Consider the following 23,762-nt stretch of genomic DNA (forward strand, 5'->3'; position numbering starts at 1 on the left):
GAAGAGAAGCCAGCAGCGCTGCAGGGGGAGACAGAAGAGGATCGATGTTTGCAGTAAGGCAGTACAGCTGGCCCTCCTGCTCAGCAGGTGCCTGGGCCCCCTTTTGAACTGATAGGGCCTAGGCCCAGTACAGGAGGGCTGGCTGTACTGCCTTATCAGTGGCCCTGTTGGGATCACAACACTGGCTAAATAGAATTTCAAATCCTTAGCAGTTTATAGAGTTCACATATAGAATACATATTTCAACAGTGTATTTATGTAATTAGCAGTTATAGAGTTCCTGCTCTATAGGAACTCCCAAAGTCATTCAATTGACATCCAAAGCTAAGCTATTCTTTCTAAGCTATTCTCCTTAAGTGATCCTTAAGGAGATGCCATTACTATGCCTGATGGAGATCCCAGTCAGGCCTGTCCTTTCTGTTTGCCAGATTTTCCTGGACAAGAGAAAGCACATTAGTGTATATGGTGTGGCATAGTACCTTGGAGACCTGGAGGGTTGAAAGTCTTGTCCTTGATTCATGGATAAGTAGTTGGTGAATGTGAAGGAACCATATAGTCAGGTTTTGTGTTCCCCCACCCTGAGGAAGTACAGTATATACCAGTGGCAGCACTCCCCTTCAGGGTCATCAAGCATGGAGGAAAAAAATCACTGGTGCTCCTGTGGAGTAAGCAGCCTTATGGCACTTTTCCACTGCAAGTACCGGCTCGGCTCCACTCGGCCCTGCTTGGCTCGGTTTGGTTTTCCACTGCATGGTACCGCATGGTACGGTGTTGGAACGGTTCGGTACGGTTTGGTACGTTTTGCTTTTCCACTAAAGTAGTAATTGGGTGGGATAACAATGATTCTCTGACCAATCAGTGGCTAGTAGTGACAAACAGTCAAGGCTGCATGCAAAGGATTGTGGAATATGGTATCGGTAAGGCCCTCTTGGAACCACAACCGAGGTGGTACTGTTTAAGCGAGCCGTACCGTTTGGTTCCATGTAGTGGAAAAGCGCCGCTGTACCGTACCGAACCGTCCCAACACCGTACCATGCGGTACCATGCAGTGGAAAAGCGCAAAAGCGAGCCGAACCGTTCGGTTCCATGCAGTGGAAAAGCGCCATATAACAAAGTGTTCTTGTGGAAAGTTTGATATGAGGCTAATATTTGAACTTGAAGTAACAAGTTGCTGATATTTATTCCGGCTTAGAATAGAATAACTTTCCAATGATTATACTTAACAGTTGTGTGGACATTGATCACTCTTCATGCATCATAAAAGCACAACTGGGATTAATTTACTGGACCTCTCCCGGAGCAAAAGGGAAGTGACACAAGCTACTGAGTAGCCAAAAGTATATAGATAATCAGGACCACAGCAAAAGGAAATGGTGCCAAAGAATTGGGGGGTTACCTATTTAGATAAGGGCCAATTAACCTACCAGAATGTCTGGAATGTGGGGGCAAAGCTGGATCCAGAAGAAACCCACAAATGCACAGGGAGAACATTCAAAATCCATGTAGGTAGTGTCCTGGTGGACTAGTTCTGCAATACAGAAGTGGAAGTTCCCCCTAGGGAAGGCCAGAAAGAAATATATCAGTAATCTGTTTTCCCCATGTAGCACCCCCCCACCCTTGGAGCAGTTGGGGACCCCCAGTGGTTTATATAGTGGCAGACATTTCTCCTTAGGGTAAAGTCCTTGACTATTATAGTGGTTGTGAACAGGTAGATGCCAGTCACTTTAGAGTGAAACTTTAGAGGTTATTTTCCTCCATAAACTCAGGGAGATGGGATTAAGGCACAGGACACCCAGAGAACACCATATTGCCAGTTATAGAGGAGATTTAACTCAACTTCTCTGGGTGAGACACCAGATTCCCCATGATTTCTAAGCTTTTAGGGCACCTCCAGCCAAAGTTCTTCCCTGGTGCTTGCTCTTACAAATGGCTCCATGCCTCCAGCAAGTCAGTATGAGCCTAGGTCCCAGACTTAGGCGTTTTCTACTGAACCCATGGATGCCATCTCTAGGCAGCAGGCCTAGGAAGATGAAACTTACACACCCTTTATCCAGGCAGGAGCCTGGGGGAAAGAAAGCTTCACACTCAAATATTTTACTCCTAGTCTGTTAAACCATTTTCATTGCCGTAAATGACAGAAGATATCGCTATTGGTGTCGTAAACACCAGTAAAACCTAGCAAGGGTTCTATACTTTCCCAAATCTATCTAAATGAAAAAAAAAAATGGCTTGGCTAGATATACATAACCTTTATTCCAATACTTTGCTTTTCGTATGGGTTACTACTTAATTTGAACTCTTCGGCCACTCATCAAAGAGTACACCACATTGTAGTATTGCACATTCTATCACCTGTGACCTCAGGCAAATAATGCACCATCTTTATTAGGTCCTTAGCTCCAGAAACAATGACAGATCTTTAAGACATGCCCATAATAATATACCTTTTATCAATGCTTGTTTGTAATAAAGTAAATCACTTCCTCATCATGTGTATGCTTGTTAAATTTCTATTTTCATTGGACTGTAGCCATGCATTCATGACTTGTATTCTCATCTGTCATCTGTCAGCATTATTTGAAGCTGACTGGAGAGTTTGTCGCCTACTGAAAAGTCTCCAGGGGTGAATGAAAGTTCTATGTTGTAGCTAAATCAGGGCCATTCATCAAAATCCAAAAGATCTATTAAATGGTGACAATTGACATGACAAAGCTGATCTCATCTAGTTTATGCATTCATTTCTCTTGACAACTTACAAAATCTTACAGTGGATTGTTCTATATTCCAAACATGTAAGCATTATGCTGCACTGTACATGATGACGTTGGTAAGGCCACGACTGGGCAAGCGGTGAAGAGGAGTGGCTTTGTGAAACTAGATATGCAACAGGTAGAAATTGAGGAGTAATGAAAGTTTTCCTAGTAATCATTTTCCCCTCTAGACAAAATGAGTCCACTGCATTGTCATTTCTTTATTGCTGACTGGAGTTCAGTGTTAAACTCCCACCCCTACCACTTAACAACACCTAAATTATTTAAATTACTTAAACTAAAGCTTATTGAATTATATTGAAATTGCCAGAAAGTTTCTGCGTATAGGGCCAGTATGCATGCATTTTAGAGAGTTTTCAGGGTATTTCTACTTGTTGAATAATTCAGTTTAAGAATTTAAAGTGTTTTTGTCAATGATAAAACTTAAATAAATAATATTCCATTATTTAAAGAAGATCTATCATTAGAATTTTTATTTTACATTTTTGTCTTCTATGGGACAAAGGAGATGTAGTACTTTGTCCCATGTTTTTAAGTTCGTTCTAATTCTAGTTATGAAAACCAACCTGCCACTCTTCCCTTCTGCAACGGCTGATCCAACAACAGCTCTGAATGAGATGGCTGAGTCATACCTGCAGCTTGTCTCGACTGTCAAAAATTTTCCAAGCAACAAGCAACAGCAAAATGAATGCATAGGAGGACATGTCAGGCCTTGCATTGCTCTTGCCATTGATTGTCTGCCAAGCTATGAATCCCCTGTGCTATGGGGTCACAATGTGGCTCAGCCTTGCCTCCTGCTCCAGCGTCACTGGTAATTGACAGCAGCAGGAGCCAATGGCTTGCACTGCTCTCACTGAGTCTAGTGAGGAGGAAGAGAGAGAGCAGTGCCGCCGCTCTTGAGTGCACTGCTGAATTAAGATCTGGCTTCGGTAAGTATAAGGGGGAGGGGGGCGGGTAGGTAGGTCGCTGCACCTAGAAGGTTTTTTACAGAGAATGCATTATGGAAAAAAAAAAAAAAAAACAGAGAACACTTAGCTTTTAATACCACTTTAGGATATCCAAAAGGCAACTTCACTGCTGCCACCATACATTTATATTTAAATCTAACAATAATAGAGGTTTCTTTCTGGAAGGAAAGGCCTTTAGTCCCCGTTCACACTGGGGCGACCTGTGAGGTGACCTGGTCGCCTCACAGGTCGCCGTAGGTCGCCTTCCATAGGGAAGCTGCGGACCCGTTCTAATAGGAGCGACACAAGTCGCTCCGACTTAGAAAAAGGGTCCGGAGCTTCTTTGGGGCGACCCGGAGCGACCGTCATAGACTTCAATGTTATGAAGTCCATGCCTGCCGCTCCGAGGTCGCGGCGCACTGCTCGCACCGCGACCTCGGAGGTCACCCCCCCAAGTCGGATCGCCCCTGTGTGAACGGGGCCTAAAACATAACTAAAATAAACAAAAATGTAATATATTGTAGCAGCTTTCCAGTCCTGTAGTGTCTGATGTAGTGTCTGCAATGTTTGTCTTTTTAGGCCAAGAACATTTTCAGCAAGTACAGAAAATACCAGTTGATCTTTCCAGAAATGTGCCATCGTTGTCACTTGCACTGAAAACAAAAAATTGTATCTTTCTTATGTAAACTACAAATGTTATCCATGTAATGCAGATGAACAAAGTACATTAGTAATACAGCCTGGATGACAACCATGGCTTCCTACAAATATCCTCCTCAGCCCCAGAAGGTTTTACCCCCTTCACGACGAGGCCATTTTTTGTGATATGGCACTGCGTTACTTTAACCACTTTAGCCCCGGAAGGTTTTACCCTCCTAATAACCAGGCCGTGTTTTGCGATTTCGGCACTGCGTTGCTCTAACTAACAATTGTGCGGTTGTGCGATGCTGTACCCTAATACAATTGATGTTTTTTTATTCCCCCACAAATAGAGCTTTCTTTTGGTGGTATATGATCACCTCTGTGGTTTTTAGATTTTGCGCTATAAACAAAAAAAGAGCGATGATTTTGAAAAAAAAAAAATATATATTTTTTTACTTTCTGCTATATAAAATTCCCAATACAATTTTTTAAAAAAAAAATCAAATTTTTTTTTATCAACTTAGGCCAATTGTATTCTGCTACATATTTTTGGTAAAAAAAATCCCAAAAAGCGTATATTAATTGGTTTGCACAAAAGTTATAGCGTTTACAAACTATGGGATAGATTTTTTATTAGTAATGGCGGTAATCAGCGATTTTTAGCGGGACTGCGACATTTCGGCGGACAAATCTGACACTAAGCGCCATTTTATGGGGACCAGTGACGCAATACAGTGATCAGTGCTAAATAATATGCACTGTTACTGTATAAATGACACTGGCAGGGAAGGGGTTAATTTTTTTTATTTTTTTTTTTTAAAGCCCGTAGCGTGTGCAACACACTCAAAAGACTCCACCCGGTGCATAAAAAAAGTGCACACACACAAGGTGAGAACACAAAAAAGCACAGGGTGTGCGAAATCGAATGGTCTTCCCTCCGAAGAGGTAGGACCCGAAACCTCAATCCCCCGGGGCGCAAGACTCCTGACAGGGACATAAGGTACTCATGGTCTGTCTGGCCGAAACCAGACAGACCCCGTTCTTCAGGGGGACTGCCGAAACAGCCCCCACCGAGTACTAAGTAGGGCTCCCCCGAAGGGAGACCCCATAGGAGAGGGCGAACTAAGCCAAAAGGCCATATCCACCCCCTCCCAAGACTTAAGGCTGGGCCCGAGGACCCACACACTCTCGTCGTGCAAATAAAGAAAAAAGGTGAAAGAGCAGGTGACGGACTCCAAAGAAATAGACAAACAAAACAAAGAAGTGGGGAAGGGGAAGTGGGGAAAGTGCTTTGGTGCCATGTGAAGAACCAAGGCAGGCCTTCCAGCCGGAATAAAAAATTCCTCTGGTGCAAGCCAAAAGGCCTGTCCCAAGAGGCAGGTGTGAAAAAGGTGTGCATAGTGCAGTGACCAAGGTGCCGAAAGAACTCACAGCGAGCTGCCCCTCACCAGTGAGAAATTAAGGCACCCCTGGGCTGCCACCCCAGGGGCACTTACACTACGGGCTTTTTCAATCTCAGCCCCCGGCCAGACCGAGTGTAGCCTATCCCCACCAGCAGACATCAGAACCTGGACAGCTTAGAGAGAGCTTACCTACAACTGGGGACAGGCCCGCCACCAAGCCAGATCAAAACCCAGGAGAGAAAGCCCTCCCCTCGCCATCCTGTTCCTCAGCCCATTACATCCAGGAGCAGTTCCACCGGCCACCCAGTCAGACCGGCTTTCCTGCCCCCTTCAAACTGGTTAGGACAGTTCAACCCATTCGAATCAGAAGGCGGCGGGCCCCACATGCTTTCCCAGATGACCTACTCCCCATACCTCAATGTTTAGAGCGCTCCGGGTTTCGGTCATACTGGTACTAGCTAAGGCCCATACCAACTGATAAGAACAGATACTACACTTGATCTTAGCCAAAAGGCCGAGAAGCGATGGCAGGGAAGGGGTTAATACTGAGGGTGATCAAGGGGTTAGGTGTGCTCCTAAATTGTGCTTACTAACTGTGGGGGGGGGGGGGGAAGGCTCTGTGACAGGCACACAGAGATCGGTGTTTCAGCTTAGCTTGTCTGACAGGAGAGCCGTCTGACTTGTTTACCTGCCTGCCTCAGTTTCCCTGAGGTCTGGCTACCGCTGTGTCTAATCATGCACATAATCACATAGATCTACGTGATTATGCGCAGCCGAGCCACCCTGCTGCAGTAAATCTGCATGGGGCAGTCGGCAAGTTTTCTTCATTAGTTTAGGCCAATATGTATTCTGCCACGTTTTTTTTTAAATGTGCTCCTAGGAAGTGCCGGCGAACATCAGACCTGCTGAACCCTCTAATTGACTCCCACTCTATCTAAGCGCGTGCCCCAGACAAACAGGTATGTGATTTTGCGCAGGAGGGCTGCCCTGCCGCGGGGTGGTCCAGAAGGGGATACGTGGGGGGGATAAATGTAGCCACCAAGGGACAGGAAGTGTGTTGTTTGCAGGATTACCAGGTAAATAAAGCAAAAAAAGAAAAAGTTTAAAATAAAGAAAAATAAAGCAGTCACCAAGGACTGGTAAGCTGCAATATATTACATTTTTGTTTATTATAGGTACTTGTATAACACTGACAATTTACACAGCCCTTTACATATATCATACATTCACATCGGTCCTTGCCTTCAAGGAGCTCACAATCTAAGGTCCCTAACTCCCATTCTAGGGCCAATTTACCTACCAGCATGTATTGGGAATGTGAGGGAAACCCACACAAGCACAGGAAGAACATGCAAACTCCAGGCAGGCAGTGCTGTGGTGGGGATTTGAACCAACAACGCTAGTGCTGCTACACGGAAGTGCTAACCACTTAGCCACTGTGCTGTCCATTTTTGTATCTAAGTACACTTTGAATAGTCAAAACTGTGGTTAGCACTTCCACCTGGCAGCACGAGGGTCGTTGGTTTGAATCTCAGCTATGGCACTACCTGCCTGGAGTTTGCATGTTCTCCCTTTGCCTGTGTGGGTTTCCTCTGGGTATTCCAGTTTCCTCCCACACTCCAACGACATGCTGATAGGTTAAATGGCTCCTCTCTAAATTGGCCCTAGTATGTGTATGGGAGCAAAGGACCTCAGATTGTAAGCTCCTTGAGGGTAGGGGCTGATGTGAGTGTATAATATATGTGTAAAGTGCTGTGTAAAGTGCTGTGTAAAGCGCTGCGTAAATTAACAAATCTAAAGTGCCAATAATAAATAGACTGTCATTTAATGACATGGCTGAATTAAAAATCAAATGTATCATCATTGCTTAAAGTATATGTAAACTTGATGACGCCATGATTGATAAGGGGAATCTGTACAGTGGCGGCACAGACAACAATAATAACCCAATAGGGATTCTTTCCCTTCCACACTGTATCCAAAACTAAAAAAATAATTTTGAGAATACATTTGCCTTTTCCATCCAAAACTTTTATCCACTGTACTGTATATGTGTTCTGACCCTCACATTTGGTGTTTCCCCATACCTGCCTTAATGGCACAGCAAACACCATATTGAAAATCTCTGGGTGGTATTAAAAACAGGGGCCAAATGGCACATCTAAGGAAAAACAGGGAAAAGTGGGTGGTGATATCAGTGAACAGAATACAACAAGGGATTATCCCTGACGGGAAACACAGCATGCACATGAGATGTGAAACTCACATGGAAGGGAACTTCTGAAAGACTTTCCAGTTTTCTCAGATTGAAGATTTCTTCCAAACATGAGGGTAAGAAAATGAACTACCAGCTTATTGTTGATGTGGATGTGTGCATGTATGGGCGTGTTTTTTTTTACTACTGGAAATGTTCATAAATGAAAGGCTAAAGTCAAGGCAATTCTGTAGTTAGAATATTTTTTTGTAGACGACTATGCTTTTTTTTTTTTTTCTTTTTAGTGCAAGGGCCAGTTCACACCATAGAAACGCAGTCCAGGTGCATTCCAGATGCTTTTCTGCATGCGCGTTTTTGATGCATTCCAGTGCTTTTTTGATAGGTTTTACAGCGTTCCAGTACAGTTCAGTGCAGGAAAAATGCAGCATGTTATACTTTTTTTCTGGACCTGAAACACACTGTAACTGCAAGCACTGGTGTGAACTATGCAATTTAAAACCATACAACCTACTTTCCATGCTTTTTTGATGTAGAAAAAAATGCACTGGACTGCATGTTGTGTGAACTGGCCCTATATCATTTTGTATTGAAATGGTACACTTTTTAACTGTTTTTTGGGGTAAAGAATCATGTTGTTAGTAAAGCACAGAATTGCATAAGTTTAGTGAATTAGTATGTTGTATGAATGGCTCCCAGTGTAACTGCAGTCCATCCATCCATCTATCCATCCCTCCATGTCATCCGCCCATCAATTCACCCATCCCTCCATCTTTCCATTCCTCCCTCCATGTCATCCATCTACCCATCTCTCTCTCTCCTTCCATCAATCCATCCATCCATCCTTTCCTCCATGTCAACCATCCATCCCTTCACTCATCACTCCACCCTTCCAACCCTCCCTCCATATCCTCTTTCCACCTCTCCCTTTCTCCCTCCATCCATCCATCCAATCAGAGCTTTACCTATATATACACATAATTGAAAGTGCCTCTGCCCCTTCAATACAACTGCTAATAAAGCTGGATACACACTATACAACTTTTGTTGTTAGATTTCCTTTAGATTTACCTTCAACTATGTAGTGCAAGGACCGGCCTGATTGCATACAAATTGAAAGTGTTTAGGTTTTACCACATATTATATGGTTTTGGTAAATCTAAAGGAAAAAATCTAAAGACAATTGTATAGTGTGTATCCAGTTCAAAAGACATACATGCAAAGAAGAAAGCAAACACCTTTAACCCACCAATCTCCTGCATTGTCTGCAGCATTTTTATGTCTACATGCATGCGTTCCAACAGCTGCATGTAATATCTCAGGGCAGGTTTCCTGATAGGGTATTATTATGCTTTGACATGGCTGCTTCTATGCAATGACATGGCTGTTTATAGTCCCCATTAGGACAGCTTCTGGCAGGGTGACAACACAGGAGAACAGAGCGTTGTCGCCCTGTGACAGGAAGCACCTGAACAGGATCACCAGGCATTATTTTATCGTAAGCTGCAGAATTATAAGTATTGAAAATGACCATTGAAATGACATTAACGTGTGCCTACTGTATGTGGGATTTTAATGACAAGATTTACTTCTACTTATTTTCTATGTGCAATCTGTGAAACATATGCGGCGATAACACTGACTGCTTATTTTGAGAAAATTATTTCTAGAAAGTAATTAGCCTAATTAAAATACTTGAACCGAACAAGCTGCGCAAATACTTTACTTATGTATAATAGGCAATATTATTCTGTTGATGTGCCCGTGTGATATGTAAATTTGCTTTATATGCCTAAATTCAGTACAACTATAACCTGGCTGGTAGCGTTAGTTTGCACACAACTGCTTAAAGTATAATTACAGGCTTTTTCTAGCTATGCTTAAAAATGGCTCCCTCCCCCCTCCTAACTCGTATACTAACTACCCTGTGGAGGAAAGATGTAAATACTTATATATTTTCAGTCGGCTCCAGTCTGGTCAATGCTGGCTGCAGGGTAAAGCAGAGAGCACACAACAATAGCTGGTAAAGCCTGGAGAGATGACCCCCCACCTATAGGCTCCTATGGCTCATCCATTGTCGGCGCTCCCTCCTCTCCCCTGCACAACCCCCTTCCTACCTGAGGAGCCACACAGGACCTCCTTAGTTCAGTCCACCCAAAAAGCCCCCAAATTCTAGCTTCCCAGCTCCCTTTCTTCATCCCACTGACATGGATGCCAAGGCAGTTCTCTTTGGTCTGGCCCCGATGCAACAACAGTGCTTTGTGCTGTGCACTGGTCCAAATCATTTGGTGGAGGCAGGATTATTTGGGGGGGGGGGGGGGGTTGGGGTTTGGGCTTGGCCCCTTAGTTCCAGTGAAGATAACTCTTAAGGTGTCAGCATACCAAGACATTTTTGACAATTTTATGCTCCCAACTTTGTGGGAACAGTGTGGGGTTGGCCCCTTCCTGTTCAGCAATGACTGCACACCTGTGCACAAAGCAAGGTCCATAAAGACATGGATGAGCGAGTTTGGGGTGGAGAAGTTTGAGTCCTGACTTCAACCAGATAGAACACCTTTGGGATGAATTAGAGCAGAGACTGCGAGCCAGGCCTTCTCATCTACATCAGTACCTGACCTCACAAATGCGCTTCTGGAAGAATGGTCAAACATTCCCATAGACACACTCCTTAACCTTTTGGACAGCCTTCCCAGAAGAGTTGAAGCTGTTATAGCTGCAAAGGGTGGGCCAACTCAATATTGAACCCTACGGACTAAGACTGGGATGCCATTGAAATTCATGTGTGTGTAAAGGCAGGTGTCCCAATACTTTTGGTAATATAGTATATACTGTATATATATATTGTGAATCCATATATGCATCCTTTGGTTTTTTTTTGATCAGACACCGAAAAAAAAAAAAGAGCAGATTGCCCCATCCACACAAGCACACTCCCCTACGTGCTATTGTATTTTGACAATGGGACAATGGGACTCCTCTGCTGTCAGAATACACTACAAATCAGCACTGCAGCTGATTGGCTGCAGGCACCGATTGAATGAAAGTTTTACAACTTTGGATCATTACATTGACTTCTTTCTAGTGGGAACGGTCATAGATGAATTGAAGTTCTTCCAGTCTCTGCTGAACCAGCCGAATTTCAATTAATCTTTGGCCAGCTTTAGGCCCCTTTCACACTTGTGCAACTTGTCCTGCGATTTGGGACTGCAAAATTGCATGCCAAGTCGTTCTCCATTATTTCCAATGAGTACCATTCATATCTGTGCTACTTGAAGTCGTCGCACCGACTTCAAAGTAGTCCCTGCCCTACTTTGGCCGGATTGTGATGCGTTTTGAGGTCCAAAGACATAGGCAATGCTTCAAGCCCAGTCAAAATCGCATCAAAATCGCGGTGGCAAAATCACATTAAAATTGTGCGACTTTTAAGACGCACAAGTGTGAAAGGGGCCTGAGAGAGAGAGAGAGAGTCATAAAGGAAGCTACTACAGCTTATCTCTCTCTTTAGAAAACCAGAATTCTCTGTAAAACGACTTTCATAGGTGCACTCTGTATTTATTGTTTGTAAAATAGAGAATTTATATAAACAACAAATATTATAAAAAATATCAGTTTTTTAAAGTTGTTAAAAGAATAATTTACAAAAATTGACCCAAACCCATGATCTTTTTATTGTAACTACTAAAAGTATTTATGTGGCTGTACATTTCATTTTAGATTTTACTCTATGAATGATTGCATTGCTTATTTTTAAACACTAGTTTAAAGGAAAGGTAGTGATATAGCCCACAGCGAATGGCAAATGTCTGCTCTCATTTTATAACATTTCATAAACAAGAGTATGTTTGCTGTGGGCAGCACAATTATTTTTTTAGAGCACCATTGTGTCTAACTTATTTATATTTTTAAAGTTTCCTTTTTATATTTTCTGTGAACATGTCCAAATGTGTCTTTTGCACATGAAGTATTATTGATCTGTATGTTTTTCCTGAGAGTGTAGCAGGAGAGTTTAGCTTGAAAGGTGTCCAACTCTGGTATATCAGAAGATTGGAAGGGATGGATGCATCATGCAAGAATGCATTTTACTTCATTTATAGGCATGTTTTGCATGACCCGTGGCTGCTATGGGGTTTGACAAAGGACCTGGCTGTTCTTTTTAAATTAAATTGCCATAGGGTGTATACCGGAGAAATGACCTTCTCCTAATGGTGCCTACATAGTTCCATCACCAGTGCCGCTTGGCAAAGTCAGGAGAGGTACATTTTTGCAATTGAGTAACCACTGTGGCCAATACTCATGCTTTAGTGGAGCTGGTATAGGCTTTCTTTTACCCCCCTGACCCTCCATTTTGGAAGTAATTTTCTTCCTTCTAACCACCAATGTAAGGGGGTTCTTCCACTCACTGAACACCTATGTAAAAAGGAATTCCCTCACCCACTGACCATCAATGTAAGAGGGTATTTATCTACCCACTGACCAATAATGTAAGAGGCATTTTTCCACCCACTAACCATCAATGTTTGGGACATTGTCCACCCACTGAGCACTAATTTAGGGAGGCAATGACTGACCAATAAAAGTGTTATTATTCATCCACCTGCTACAAATGTAAAGGATATTTTTCTACCCACTGACCCCAGTATAATATGAATTCTTCCACCCACTGACTTCCAGTGTAAAGACTCTTCTTCCACCCATTGACCAACAATATTATAGAATTTCTTTAAAGTAATGATCAACAGCCTAAGGGACATTCTTTGACACAATGATCACAGATGTGTGGGGTAAGTCTTACACCCACGTATTACCAATGTAAAGGGCATTCTTTTACCTTAGCAGGGGGGCATTTTTTTTACTTACTGGCATGTATGGAACATTTGTCCACTTCTGACCACTAATGTAAGGAAGAATTCTTTCACCCACTAACCCCAATATAATAGGAATTCTTCTACCCCCTGGCTTCCAGTGTACAGAGTATTCATCCACCCATTGACCCATTGTGATAGGAATTCTTTAAAGCAATGATCAACAACTTAAAGGACATTCTTCTACCCAATTATTGTGTAATTCAAATGTAATTTGAACTACATTAGAACTACAATTGAACTACATTCAAATGTGTGGGGTCAGTCTTCCATCCCCTTAATGTACATAATATAAGGGGCATTCTTTTACCCACAAGTAGGGGGGCATTTTTTTACCCACTGACAAACAATTTAAGCAACATTCTTCTACAATGTATTGGGGCATTCTGCCACCTACTGATCACTAATGTAAAGGGTAGTTTTCTTTTTCATTGATGGCTGACCACCAATGTTAAGGGCAGCCTTTTTTCCACTAACCATCAATGTAAAGGTGCAGAGAATAGGCTTTAACATTCCACAAAGGGGTTACTTTGGTTGAAGATTATTATTAGTCCTCCAACAAATAATTTTTACAGTTTCCAACTGCCACAAGCTGGCACTTGACAATGGAGTTAAATGGGCCTGAAAAAAATACTGTGTTGGATTCCCTGTAAATAAGAAACAGCTAATCGAAAAACATGGATGGCTAATTGGTTTCTAAGCAATTTGTCTCTAATTTGTGTGTCTATCATGTCATGTAAATGTGACAGGGAAATTGTTCTGTAACCTCTATATTTTGATGTAAATGGTTCTTTATACTCTTAAAGCACTGCAAAATGCTTTGAAACTATAATATTATACATGCGTGAGCTAAATAAATAATACCACTACAATAAATGAATACAGAAATGCTAAATGTTTCTATTTTTTTTACAGGGGCTGCTGTTTTTTCTTGCATCTCTCTTAATGGTCTGCATCATAAGGTATGTGATGTTCCACTAATCGAAAATAGGATTTTTTTGCAACTTTTTTCTGACAGTACATTAAAGCAAACGTCATCAATTTAAAACTGTGCTAGGCATCCTCTGATGCCTCAATTAGTCATATCACCCCCATATTACCCCACAACCTTAATCCCTCCTGCAGCCCCCAGATACCGACACTAATGAACATTGTCCACGACTGCAACGACTTTGGCAGATCCTATATTCTTGAAAAGTTTTTTTAAAAGGTAACTGCACAGGATGCCCCCAAGGAACATCATTTCCTGCTTGTGTGATTGGTTCACTGATTTTCTCAGAAGTCTGCCTCAGATACAAGTCAGATTTCTGGCATCCCTTGCAACAAAAATGTAATCTTTGGTTAGATAGTCCCGTCTCAGTAGGAACACGTCTAAAGGGATGCAGGCCCAGCAGCTTTCCTCATTATTGCCCTGCAGCTGTTGCAGCTGATTGATAATAATTAAACCACTCCCATTAGACTCACTTAAGACAGGGGCACAGAGGAACAAACCATGATTTCTTCAGAATAACAAAAGTTAGGAATTTGCAACAAGGTTTGGTAAAATCCTTGCAATGTACAGAGATCCCCCGGGGAAGGGGGAGGTTTTTTTCTCAACAAAATTGGAGTTACGCTTTAAACAATGCATAACTAAAATTCCCATTCATTTTGGATAAGCATTTTATTTGCAAATGATATTATAAAACAAAACAAGCTGAATTATAAGCAATAAGATAAAAATATGAGCAATGACACATATGTAATTTTGAATAAATAGCAAACAATTTCAGCAGCAAGGCCTGTGAGACAGAAATGAAAATAGATCACATCTGTTTTATTCAGTGTTTCCTTCACTCCGAGTGAACTTGTGACAGCGGCGGTGTTTCTGGGGATGTTTAGTCATAAAAGATACAGCTAATTAGCCAGAATATCTTTTTTTGTTTATTATTGGCATGTTAGCATTAGCTCTAATTAGAAAGTATTAAGCCTGCTAATGATAATTAGTGTTGTTTTTGCAATGGCAGGGTGTTTAGAGGCATAAAACAACGATGTAAGTGTCAGCAAGTCAGAAAGCCACTTTATAAGAAAATATTCAGTAACATATGTTAGGTTTTTCTCTCGAGTAAACTCAGCTATGCATAGCATGGTACATAATCAGTTTGTGATAATATATATATATATATATATATATATATATATATATATATAAACAGTTTACAGTGCTATAAATATATAACCCTATAAATTATATGGGTAAATTACCAGAATGTGTGTGGATTTAAAAAAAAAAAAAAGACCTATGACAATCAACCAAAAGACAAAAAAAAATAAAAAAAGACAAAAAAAAAATCTGTATCCTCAAAACACTAAACCCATGGTTGATCCAGAGGAAGGTAAAATAAAAAAAAAAAAAAAAGCATAATCCAGTTTGTTCCAGCATGGAAAAAAATGCTTCTATTCCCCCAGAGCTTATTCACTCTTATGTGTTTTACTTCTGATGCATATTTTTTTTTTTTTTTTTTAAATCAATGGATGGTATCATAACGCATAATAACACACAATGACATGTGTTAATGTGCATTGTCTCACATTTTTAACACGTGTTGCAATGACCTTTCTATTGATTGTTAAAGTGCATCATAATGCATATCAAAGCATGTTGATATATATTGTGATGTGTTGAAATGTGTCATGATGACGTGTTGATGTATGTAAGCCTGCGTCTTAATCATAGGTTGACAAAATTTGGTGAGTTTCTACGGTTTTCAATTGAAACCGCATCAAAGACAAATCCTTCCTTGTAAACAGGTCCTTAGACAATTGGATGTTTTCTGGTTCAATATTTAACATAATTGTTAATTATTAATATTAATAGTCATTTATGTTTTTTGTATTTTATGAATTTATTTTTATGTTGTATGAACATATGAAGTCTTTTTGAACAATCTGTTGAGTTGGCTAGAATTAGCTTCTGTGAAAGTCTATTCCAAATATCTTTCCATTTGTGAGGGCTAAATCCTTTTTTACTCTATTGGCACAAATAGTGGCTTGCGTAATTTTTAATTACCTTAATCATGTCAATAACTTTGCACCAAGTTTACCATATGGGCAATTTGTGTAAGAAAAAATGGTGATCATAAACCTCTTTAATCACCTCTTACCATAGAAGATAAATTACTCTTCTCAAAGCTTGGGTTTTCCATATCCCTTTAGTTTAGTTGCCCTTCTTTGCACTCCCTCCAGTTTCTCATCATCCTTTTTTGCAAACTGGTGTCCAAAATAAAAAAAAAACAGTATCATCATAACCCATAATTTGAGATTTGTTAACTGGACGTTGCACTGCAGTGGCAAGGTCCTCTTATATTAAAAGTTCCCCCTACCAGTCCCTAATTGTCAGGAACTTGTAGCGCTCCTGCTATTTGATAGCTGCTGGTCTAATTCCAGCATCCTGGTTTTGGCTGGTGACAATCACCATTATGCAGTACATTATTAATAGCCATATACACCAAAAGTATCCAGGTATCATTTATGCCAGACAGAGCTGCCAAGGGGTCAGTCCATATCACCCCGGGAGTTGTGGAGGGGGGGGGGGGAATCAGTTGCTTGACTCTCTGCCTAACAGACACCAGTAGGAGGTAAATAGAAGGTCTGAGGGGATCCTGCAACTACTTTCTCCTATGATAGAGGCAATAAGATCACTGTAGTAGAACCATCCATCGAGCTTTGATCTCGTGAAATCAGCACAGATTATTAATCTTCATGGAAGGCCTCCAGTTCTAATTGTTCTTATGGTGCTTATCAATGTACCGGGATAGTTGGCTATATGTATGTGACTATGTTTTTAAATGTATGTTATATTGTTGATCAGGACAAATAAACATTTTTGTACATTTATATATTTTTCTTTTTGGTTTTGTGTTGGGGTGTATCTCATTAAAGTCCCTTGGGCAGAGGTCTCTTTTCGTGTTTGTACAGTTTGGGATTGAGATACACTCCTGTCCCTTGTATGCCAGCCTCATTTTTATGGCTTTTATTACTCGTGAAGGTCACTATGAATACCTTGTCATGCCATTCGGTCTACCTAATGCAACAGCTGTCTTCCAGGAATTTGTGAATTACATTTTTTGTGAACAGTTGGGCCAGTTTGTTCTTGTGTATTTAGATGACATCCTTATTTACTCTATCTCAGTGATCATTATAATCTTAAAGACAAAGAAAATGGCCTCTGCTCCCACCTATATCTGGCCTTCATAGCAAAGAACACATGGAAAGGCAACGCACATGAAACAAACAAAGATAAAAATTCCCAGTTCAATTTGCTAACCAGTTTGCTTACAAACCAAATTAACCTGTCTAATAGTTTGCGTCAAAACAGGGGTTTAGTTAGCACACATTTGCAAACGCATGTGTAAGCTGCAGGGCCACTCCACGGCACCCTGTATTATCTGCAGTCCTAACTCTTTTAAATTTATGAGAGTCTTCACAGTGGAAGCACATGCAAGCTAATAGATAGATAGGGGGCAGGTGAGCCTGGAGGTGGCCCAACCCTCCGAAAGGTACTTGGGGGCATAATGGACGCCCAGCCAATGGTACAACAGCAAAGGCCTCCAGTATGTCCACTCACCAGTATAAATTAACAACAAAGAAAATGACCTCTGCCCCCACCTATAACTGGCCTTCATAGCAAAGAACATATGGAAGGGCAACACACATGAGACAAACAAAGATAAAAATTCCCAGTTCAATTTGCTAACCAGTTTGAGGGAAAAAAAGTTAGATGCTTACATCACCCCTGACCTCCTCCAGTGGTGCCTATGTGATGGTGATGCCTCTCCTCTTTACAGGTCAGATCTTGGAGAATCTTGGGAGATGACAATCCTTTCACTATGCTGCATACATACATTCCAAACTTAAATATATACTGTATGTGGTTTCTTGTTGTTTTTCTTTAAAAAAAAAAATGAATAAAAATGGATTCAATGTTAGAAGTTCTAACCCATCCTCACTATAATAAAACTGTTTTTTCTGTGTCCCCTCCCTAAGAGATTCCCCCTAACTTCCTGTCCTGTAGGGTCTTTGCAGGAATTCTACCTATAGCACCTTGGCAATCTTTAAAGGGAAACTCCATCGCAACAGATATTTCCAGTGTTACTTTGATGCATGACTATGTCAGAACTATTCATTGAATGAAACAGATTGACTCCATGTATGATCTAAATAGCACCCAAGCTGGTGTTTCTTTACAATAAGCTCTTAAAGCTTTATGACAAACTTGTTGCGAGGTCATTCCCTGCATTATGTGAAATTTGTTGCAAAGTCATTCCTTGCGTCATGTCTTTTCAGTGGGGAGACAGCAGTGAATTGCAAATGGAGCTCCTATGGATCATGGTCAGAATGTGATGGCTGCACCAAAAAACAGGTTTGTTTTTCCAGAGTCATATGAATTGGGTCCATGAGCAAAAGAGGAATTACCCCCCTTGATGTATCACCACTTTGGGTAATAATTTAAATAAAAGGGAATCATTTCTTTTTCAGCAAGCTAAAAAAAAAAAAAGCCCTACTGTGGTTTAAACAATGGCAGCCTTCCACACTAACCGGTTCTCTGACAGAGGGTTCCCTCCCCAAGACTATGAGTGAAGCGGTGATTGTGGTGATTCCCAAACCGGGCAAGGACCCGTCTTCTTGCTCTTCTTACCGCCCTATCTCACTGCTTAATGTGTATGGGAAAATTCTATCCAAAATCCTTGCCAATCGCCTTAACACTGTCATTGCAGCTTTGATCCGCCCAGACCAAATGGGATTCATACCTGGTAGGGGCACCGACATGAACATTCGTAGACTTTATACACATGTGGCCCTGGCGGCGGAGGGGTGGGTGGGAGTGGTGGCCTCTCTTGATGCTGAGAAGGCCTTTGATAAGGTAGAATGGGCTTTTCTTTGGAAGGTTCTTGGTCATTTCGGCTTTGGTCCTAGATTTATATCATGGATTCAACTACTCTATGGCCAACCGGTGGCCCGGGTCCGCACCAAACAATGGCAGCCTGAGAGGCATCCATTTAACCTCTGCTGAGCAATGTATTTTTTTTTTTTCTTCAATTCATCTTTATTTTCATTTTCCAATATAAAAAAAATTTCCATACCAAAACAGCATACCCACTTACATAAAAACTACAATTTGCCCCTCCCTTTCCCTCCCCCAAATCTCCCCGCCACCCCCCCCCCAATATCACTATTAGGATATAAATATTGCAAAAATAAACTTTCTATATGTTCCCGATCCCAGGTATCAATCCCGGAGTTTCAATCCAAGCTTTCCATATCCTTTCAAATCTACTTCCCCCCCCCCCCATTATATAGGCCAGTTTTTCTCTTATTATTGTATTATTAATCATTCTCCACCATTCTTTTATGAATGGTATCTTAGGACTTATCCAGTTCCCAGTAATAAACTTTCTAGCTTGATAGAGGCATCTCAGAGCTGCCATTTGTTTACCTACTGAACCCACCGTCTGCTCCACATACTCTAATACACACAATACTGGATCTAACCTTAGATTTACCTCAATTATTGGGTTGATTTTCTTAAACACCTCTTTCTAATATCTATGTAGTTTGGGGCACCTCCAGAGCATGTGAATCAAATCCCCATCTGCAGCCCCACATCTGGGGCAACATGCATCCAGACGGCACCCAAACAAAAACAATTAGTGTAGTATGCTCTGTGGATAAAATGTATTTTTAAAGAGGGGGTAATGTAGTAAAAAAAAAAAAAAAAAAAAAAGAAGAAGATAGTTTTAGGAATCTCTGTAGTAAGGTAGAATTTTAAAGTTTTGAGTGAGACCTAATTGCATGTATGAGATCATATGAAGAGTATATGACTCCTCATATTGCAAAATGGATGCTTTTCCCTCTTTATCATCCCCCAGGAACATTGTGGAAATTTTTAATCAGAGAAAGCATTCTCCAGGAGAATAGAAAGTCCACAAACTGGAAAAATGATTTGGTAAAACTAGAAAAGCACTCATCTAATGCATTTTTTCCGAAGCCTGTGCAAACTAGACTTAAGTTCTATAGGGATATCAAAAAGCTAGAGTAATAACCATTTTGCAATATAACATGGCTTGGATTATTCAATAGTAACTTAAAGTGACACTAAGCTCACATTTTTTTATATAAAATAAAATAAATGCAATATGTTGAAGTATAAGTAGACTATACCTTCTATCTCTCTTTTACTTTGCTTCATCTCTTAACCCCCCTGGCGGTAATCCCGAGCGTGACTCGGGGTGGATTTTTTAGTCCAGGATCGGTATCCCCGAGTCACGCTCGGGGTGAATGTGCAGAGAGCGCAGCGGTGTCTCTTACCTTCTCCTCGCGATCCAGCGATGATCTCTCATTGCTGTGACCGCCAGCCGAGAGTCCCGCCGCTCGTCCGTCCTCCGTCGGTGTGATGACTTCCTAGTTCCGTTCCCTGCGGCAGCAATGCTGCATGGGAGCGGAACTAGGGAGGGAAATTCAAAAAACGTTGCACAAAACACAAGCACAAACACATAGCACATTTTATATATATATATATATATATATATATATATATATATATATATATATATATATATATATATATATGTGTATATATATATATGCACACACACACACATATATATATATATATATACATATACCTATATACACACGTATATATATATATATATATATAAAATTATATTATTGATTTGATTATAATTATATATTTTATATATATATATATATACATATATATATATATATATATATATATATATATATATATATATATATGTGTGTGTGTGTGTGTGTGTGTGTATATATATATATATATATATATATACACACACACACACATATATATATATATAAAATATAACACATGAATTATAATCTAATCAATAATATAATTTTATTATATATATTATATATTATATAATAAAATTATATTATTGATTCGATTATAATTCATGCGTTTGTGTTTCAAATTTATCACATCTGGGATGTCTACTAGACTCTTGTTTTGGTCAGGTTTGTCAGTAATTACTAAGAATTGTAGGCCTATAATACATAATGCCAAATTTCCATGAAAAAAATTGTACCGCTTTTGGTACAGAATTCCTGACATAATCATACCGCCAGGGAGGTTAAATGCAGGCTTTGTTTTTTGCTATTCTTAGACTTCTGGTTCTAAGGTGGCTACATTTATTCTCTACGCCCCCCTTGTGTATTTGAACATAGCCACCCTTTTCTGCTCATCCCCAAGAAGGACTACACATCTGCCTCAGACACATTCAGCAGTATGGGAATTGTAGTACACATACACTGAAACTGGAGCACTCAGAATCTGGCTCAGCTGTGCATTGTAGCCAATCAGCTTGTTCAATTCAGTTTTAAAAAAAAAAAAAACAAACTGTAAGCTAATTGGTTTCTATGTATAGCTGCACCAGATTTTGCACCCTCCAGTTTTAGTAAATCAACCCCATAGAGTGGAGCTTGTGACCAGAAATAACAGCGTTGCACCAATAACGGTGAGGTGCATCAGTGGAGGATACACAGGACAAAAAAGAAGCCTGAAAACAACAGTAAGAGATTTTTTAAATTAAAAAAAAAAAAAAAAGCCTAGGTACTGATAGGTTCTGATAAATCTGTGATTTTTAGAATGTATCTGAATTTAATCATGTAGATTCATCCTATTCATCCTATGATTGGAGAATGAAACCATCAATACGACCTGGATGTGTGGATTTCTGTATTGTTTGATCCTCCATACATTAAATAGATCAGTCTTGCATCACCTGAATATTAGCCTGAATACATTTAGGTGAATATTACAAATTTACTTGATTTGTGAATCAACTTGCCAACCCCTAATTTTTACTGTGCATCAATAAACAAATACACACAATTAACCAAAGATTAAAGTTTTACATAATGCAAGTAGTCAAGTTCCCCAGCTTTTTCCCAATGCTTTTTGTCAGAACTTCTATTTCTATCCAAATAATTGTTGCTTCTATAATATAGGCAAAACACCTGAACAGTTTACTTTTAACCACTTCAAGACTGCTATATGTATATATATATATATATATATATATATATATCAGTGTTGCCAACCTCCCGGAGGGAAATTTACTGGCAGAACGTCCAAAATTTACGGACAGCACCAATTTTTTACTGGCATTCCAAAAATGTACATAAACAGGCTGTTTTCAGTGCTAAACCGTGCAAATATCAATACTTAAACTATAAACATGTAGATAGTGCTATTAGCAATGTGTTTAGGTTAAACAAAAGTCAAAAACCATATTTCTCCATTAACATGGAGAGGTGAAGGGGGCACAGGAGCAGGACACTGATGTCCTCTGCCCCCGGGCCCTGACTCCTCTCTCTACTACTCCAGTCTGCAGTGCGCTGCTAGCTGTCGGACTCGGGGGGGGGGGGGGTGAGAAAGAAAACCAACGGAGCTTCCCCTTTTTAGGTGGAGCTCTGCTTTAAATAACTGTTGGTTGCAAGTTGAGGTTGTACATCCACTGGAAAATACAGAACTGTCCATTGCATTACAATTAGTGGTGCTACAATTGGCTGTGCTATTCCCCCTAAAGGTGGTGCCCATACCTTGGATCAGAAAGGTCCATATTTAGAGTCCAATTATCTGGCTGCCCATAATCGATCGAGTCCCAATAAAGGTTGACACTGCCAGTTAAACGGTTACATACTTTAATCACTAATATGCTCACACCTTTCTTCCCATGGTGGACTGCACCATAAGGCAGGTATAGTCCTGTATATATAACCTCCAAAAGGGAAGTGAAACACATACAGGGGGAAGACAGGTCACAAAGAAAAATACTTTAACCTCTGCATGCAGCAGCCAGAACTTAAAGAAACATACTAAGCAGTAGCAAAAGTAACATAATGTAGGCACCTGCCACCATTCTGGAAAATACGCTTGCATTGCAGAGATGTATTAAATACATTTATTTGCTTTGTTCAGGGCAGGCATATACTTTAAATGAGGTTCAGAATGTAAATCCCAGCCTTGGTGACCATATTTTGTTTCAGGTAACTAATGGAAAAAGCAGTAAAGGGAGTGGGTGCAATATTTCTTCTGTTTATCCAGGCAGATCATGTACTTTATCATTATGAAATAAATCTCTGCTGACCTGAGCTTATCTACTCCTACCTGACCATCCAAAGCTAAACATTTAGACTTTAGGTATGTGTTTAGTAAGACCAATTTTTAATTTTCCCCCTATAGCACTATTGTGGTCTTTGCAGCGTGTCAGCCATGTTGGCTACCACATGCTTGAAAGAAACATGATCATGTACCAAACAATTTGGTGAAAGCAGCAAATAAATGAGATAAGTTGGAAGCCAAAAAGCACATACTCTTCCTCCTCAAGACTGCATAGCAAACTCTTTTAGAGTGCTGTTAATGTACCTTTTTCTTCCCCCTCAAGCTGCATTGCAGCCATTTGTGTTGGAAATAACAAGTTTTTTTTTGTGCTGCAACCTCTCCCATATAAAAAGTTCCTGGTCCATTTTTTCTTCTCTATTTCAAGAGCACAGAGCAGCCATTTGTTTTGGGTCTTTCAATGTGCCCTATAAAGAGAAAGCAGATTTTTTTGGGACTCCATACAGATCAGAACTGATGTGGAAAAAAAAAAACAAATCACCCCATGTCCAAAGTCCTTATGCCAGCTTTGCCTAACTCAGCCTTTATGCCATTTTTGTGGCATGTGCTACACCAGTGCCAGGTATTAAACTGTTATTATATTACCCAGAAGTCCATATGCTAGCTTCTATTACTTTTCACTAGAGATGTATAGAACTGTTCGCCGGCGAACAGTTCCCGGCGAACTTAGCATGTTCGCGTTCGCCGCTGCCGGCGAACATATGCGATGTTCGGTCCGCCCCCC

The 23,762-nt window shown here is 40.5% G+C and overlaps 1 protein-coding gene across 1 annotated transcript in view; it reads left to right on the forward strand.

Annotated features, from left to right (window-relative positions):
* Positions 1–7,947: 7,947 nt before the first annotated feature.
* The window catches only part of C7 (complement C7), a 117,916-nt gene continuing 102,101 nt past the window's right edge, over positions 7,948–23,762 (forward strand). The window contains exons 1-3 of the mRNA XM_082251610.1: positions 7,948–8,094; positions 13,753–13,799; positions 18,160–18,235. Of these exons, the coding sequence (XP_082107736.1) occupies positions 8,089–8,094; positions 13,753–13,799; positions 18,160–18,235 (129 nt within the window). The 5' untranslated portion in view covers positions 7,948–8,088. The remainder of the gene's footprint in view (positions 8,095–13,752; positions 13,800–18,159; positions 18,236–23,762) is intronic.

This window comes from Pelophylax lessonae (genome assembly GCF_965119305.1).
Source record: "Pelophylax lessonae genome assembly, chromosome: 1".
NCBI classification, from domain to species: Eukaryota; Metazoa; Chordata; class Amphibia; order Anura; family Ranidae; genus Pelophylax; species Pelophylax lessonae.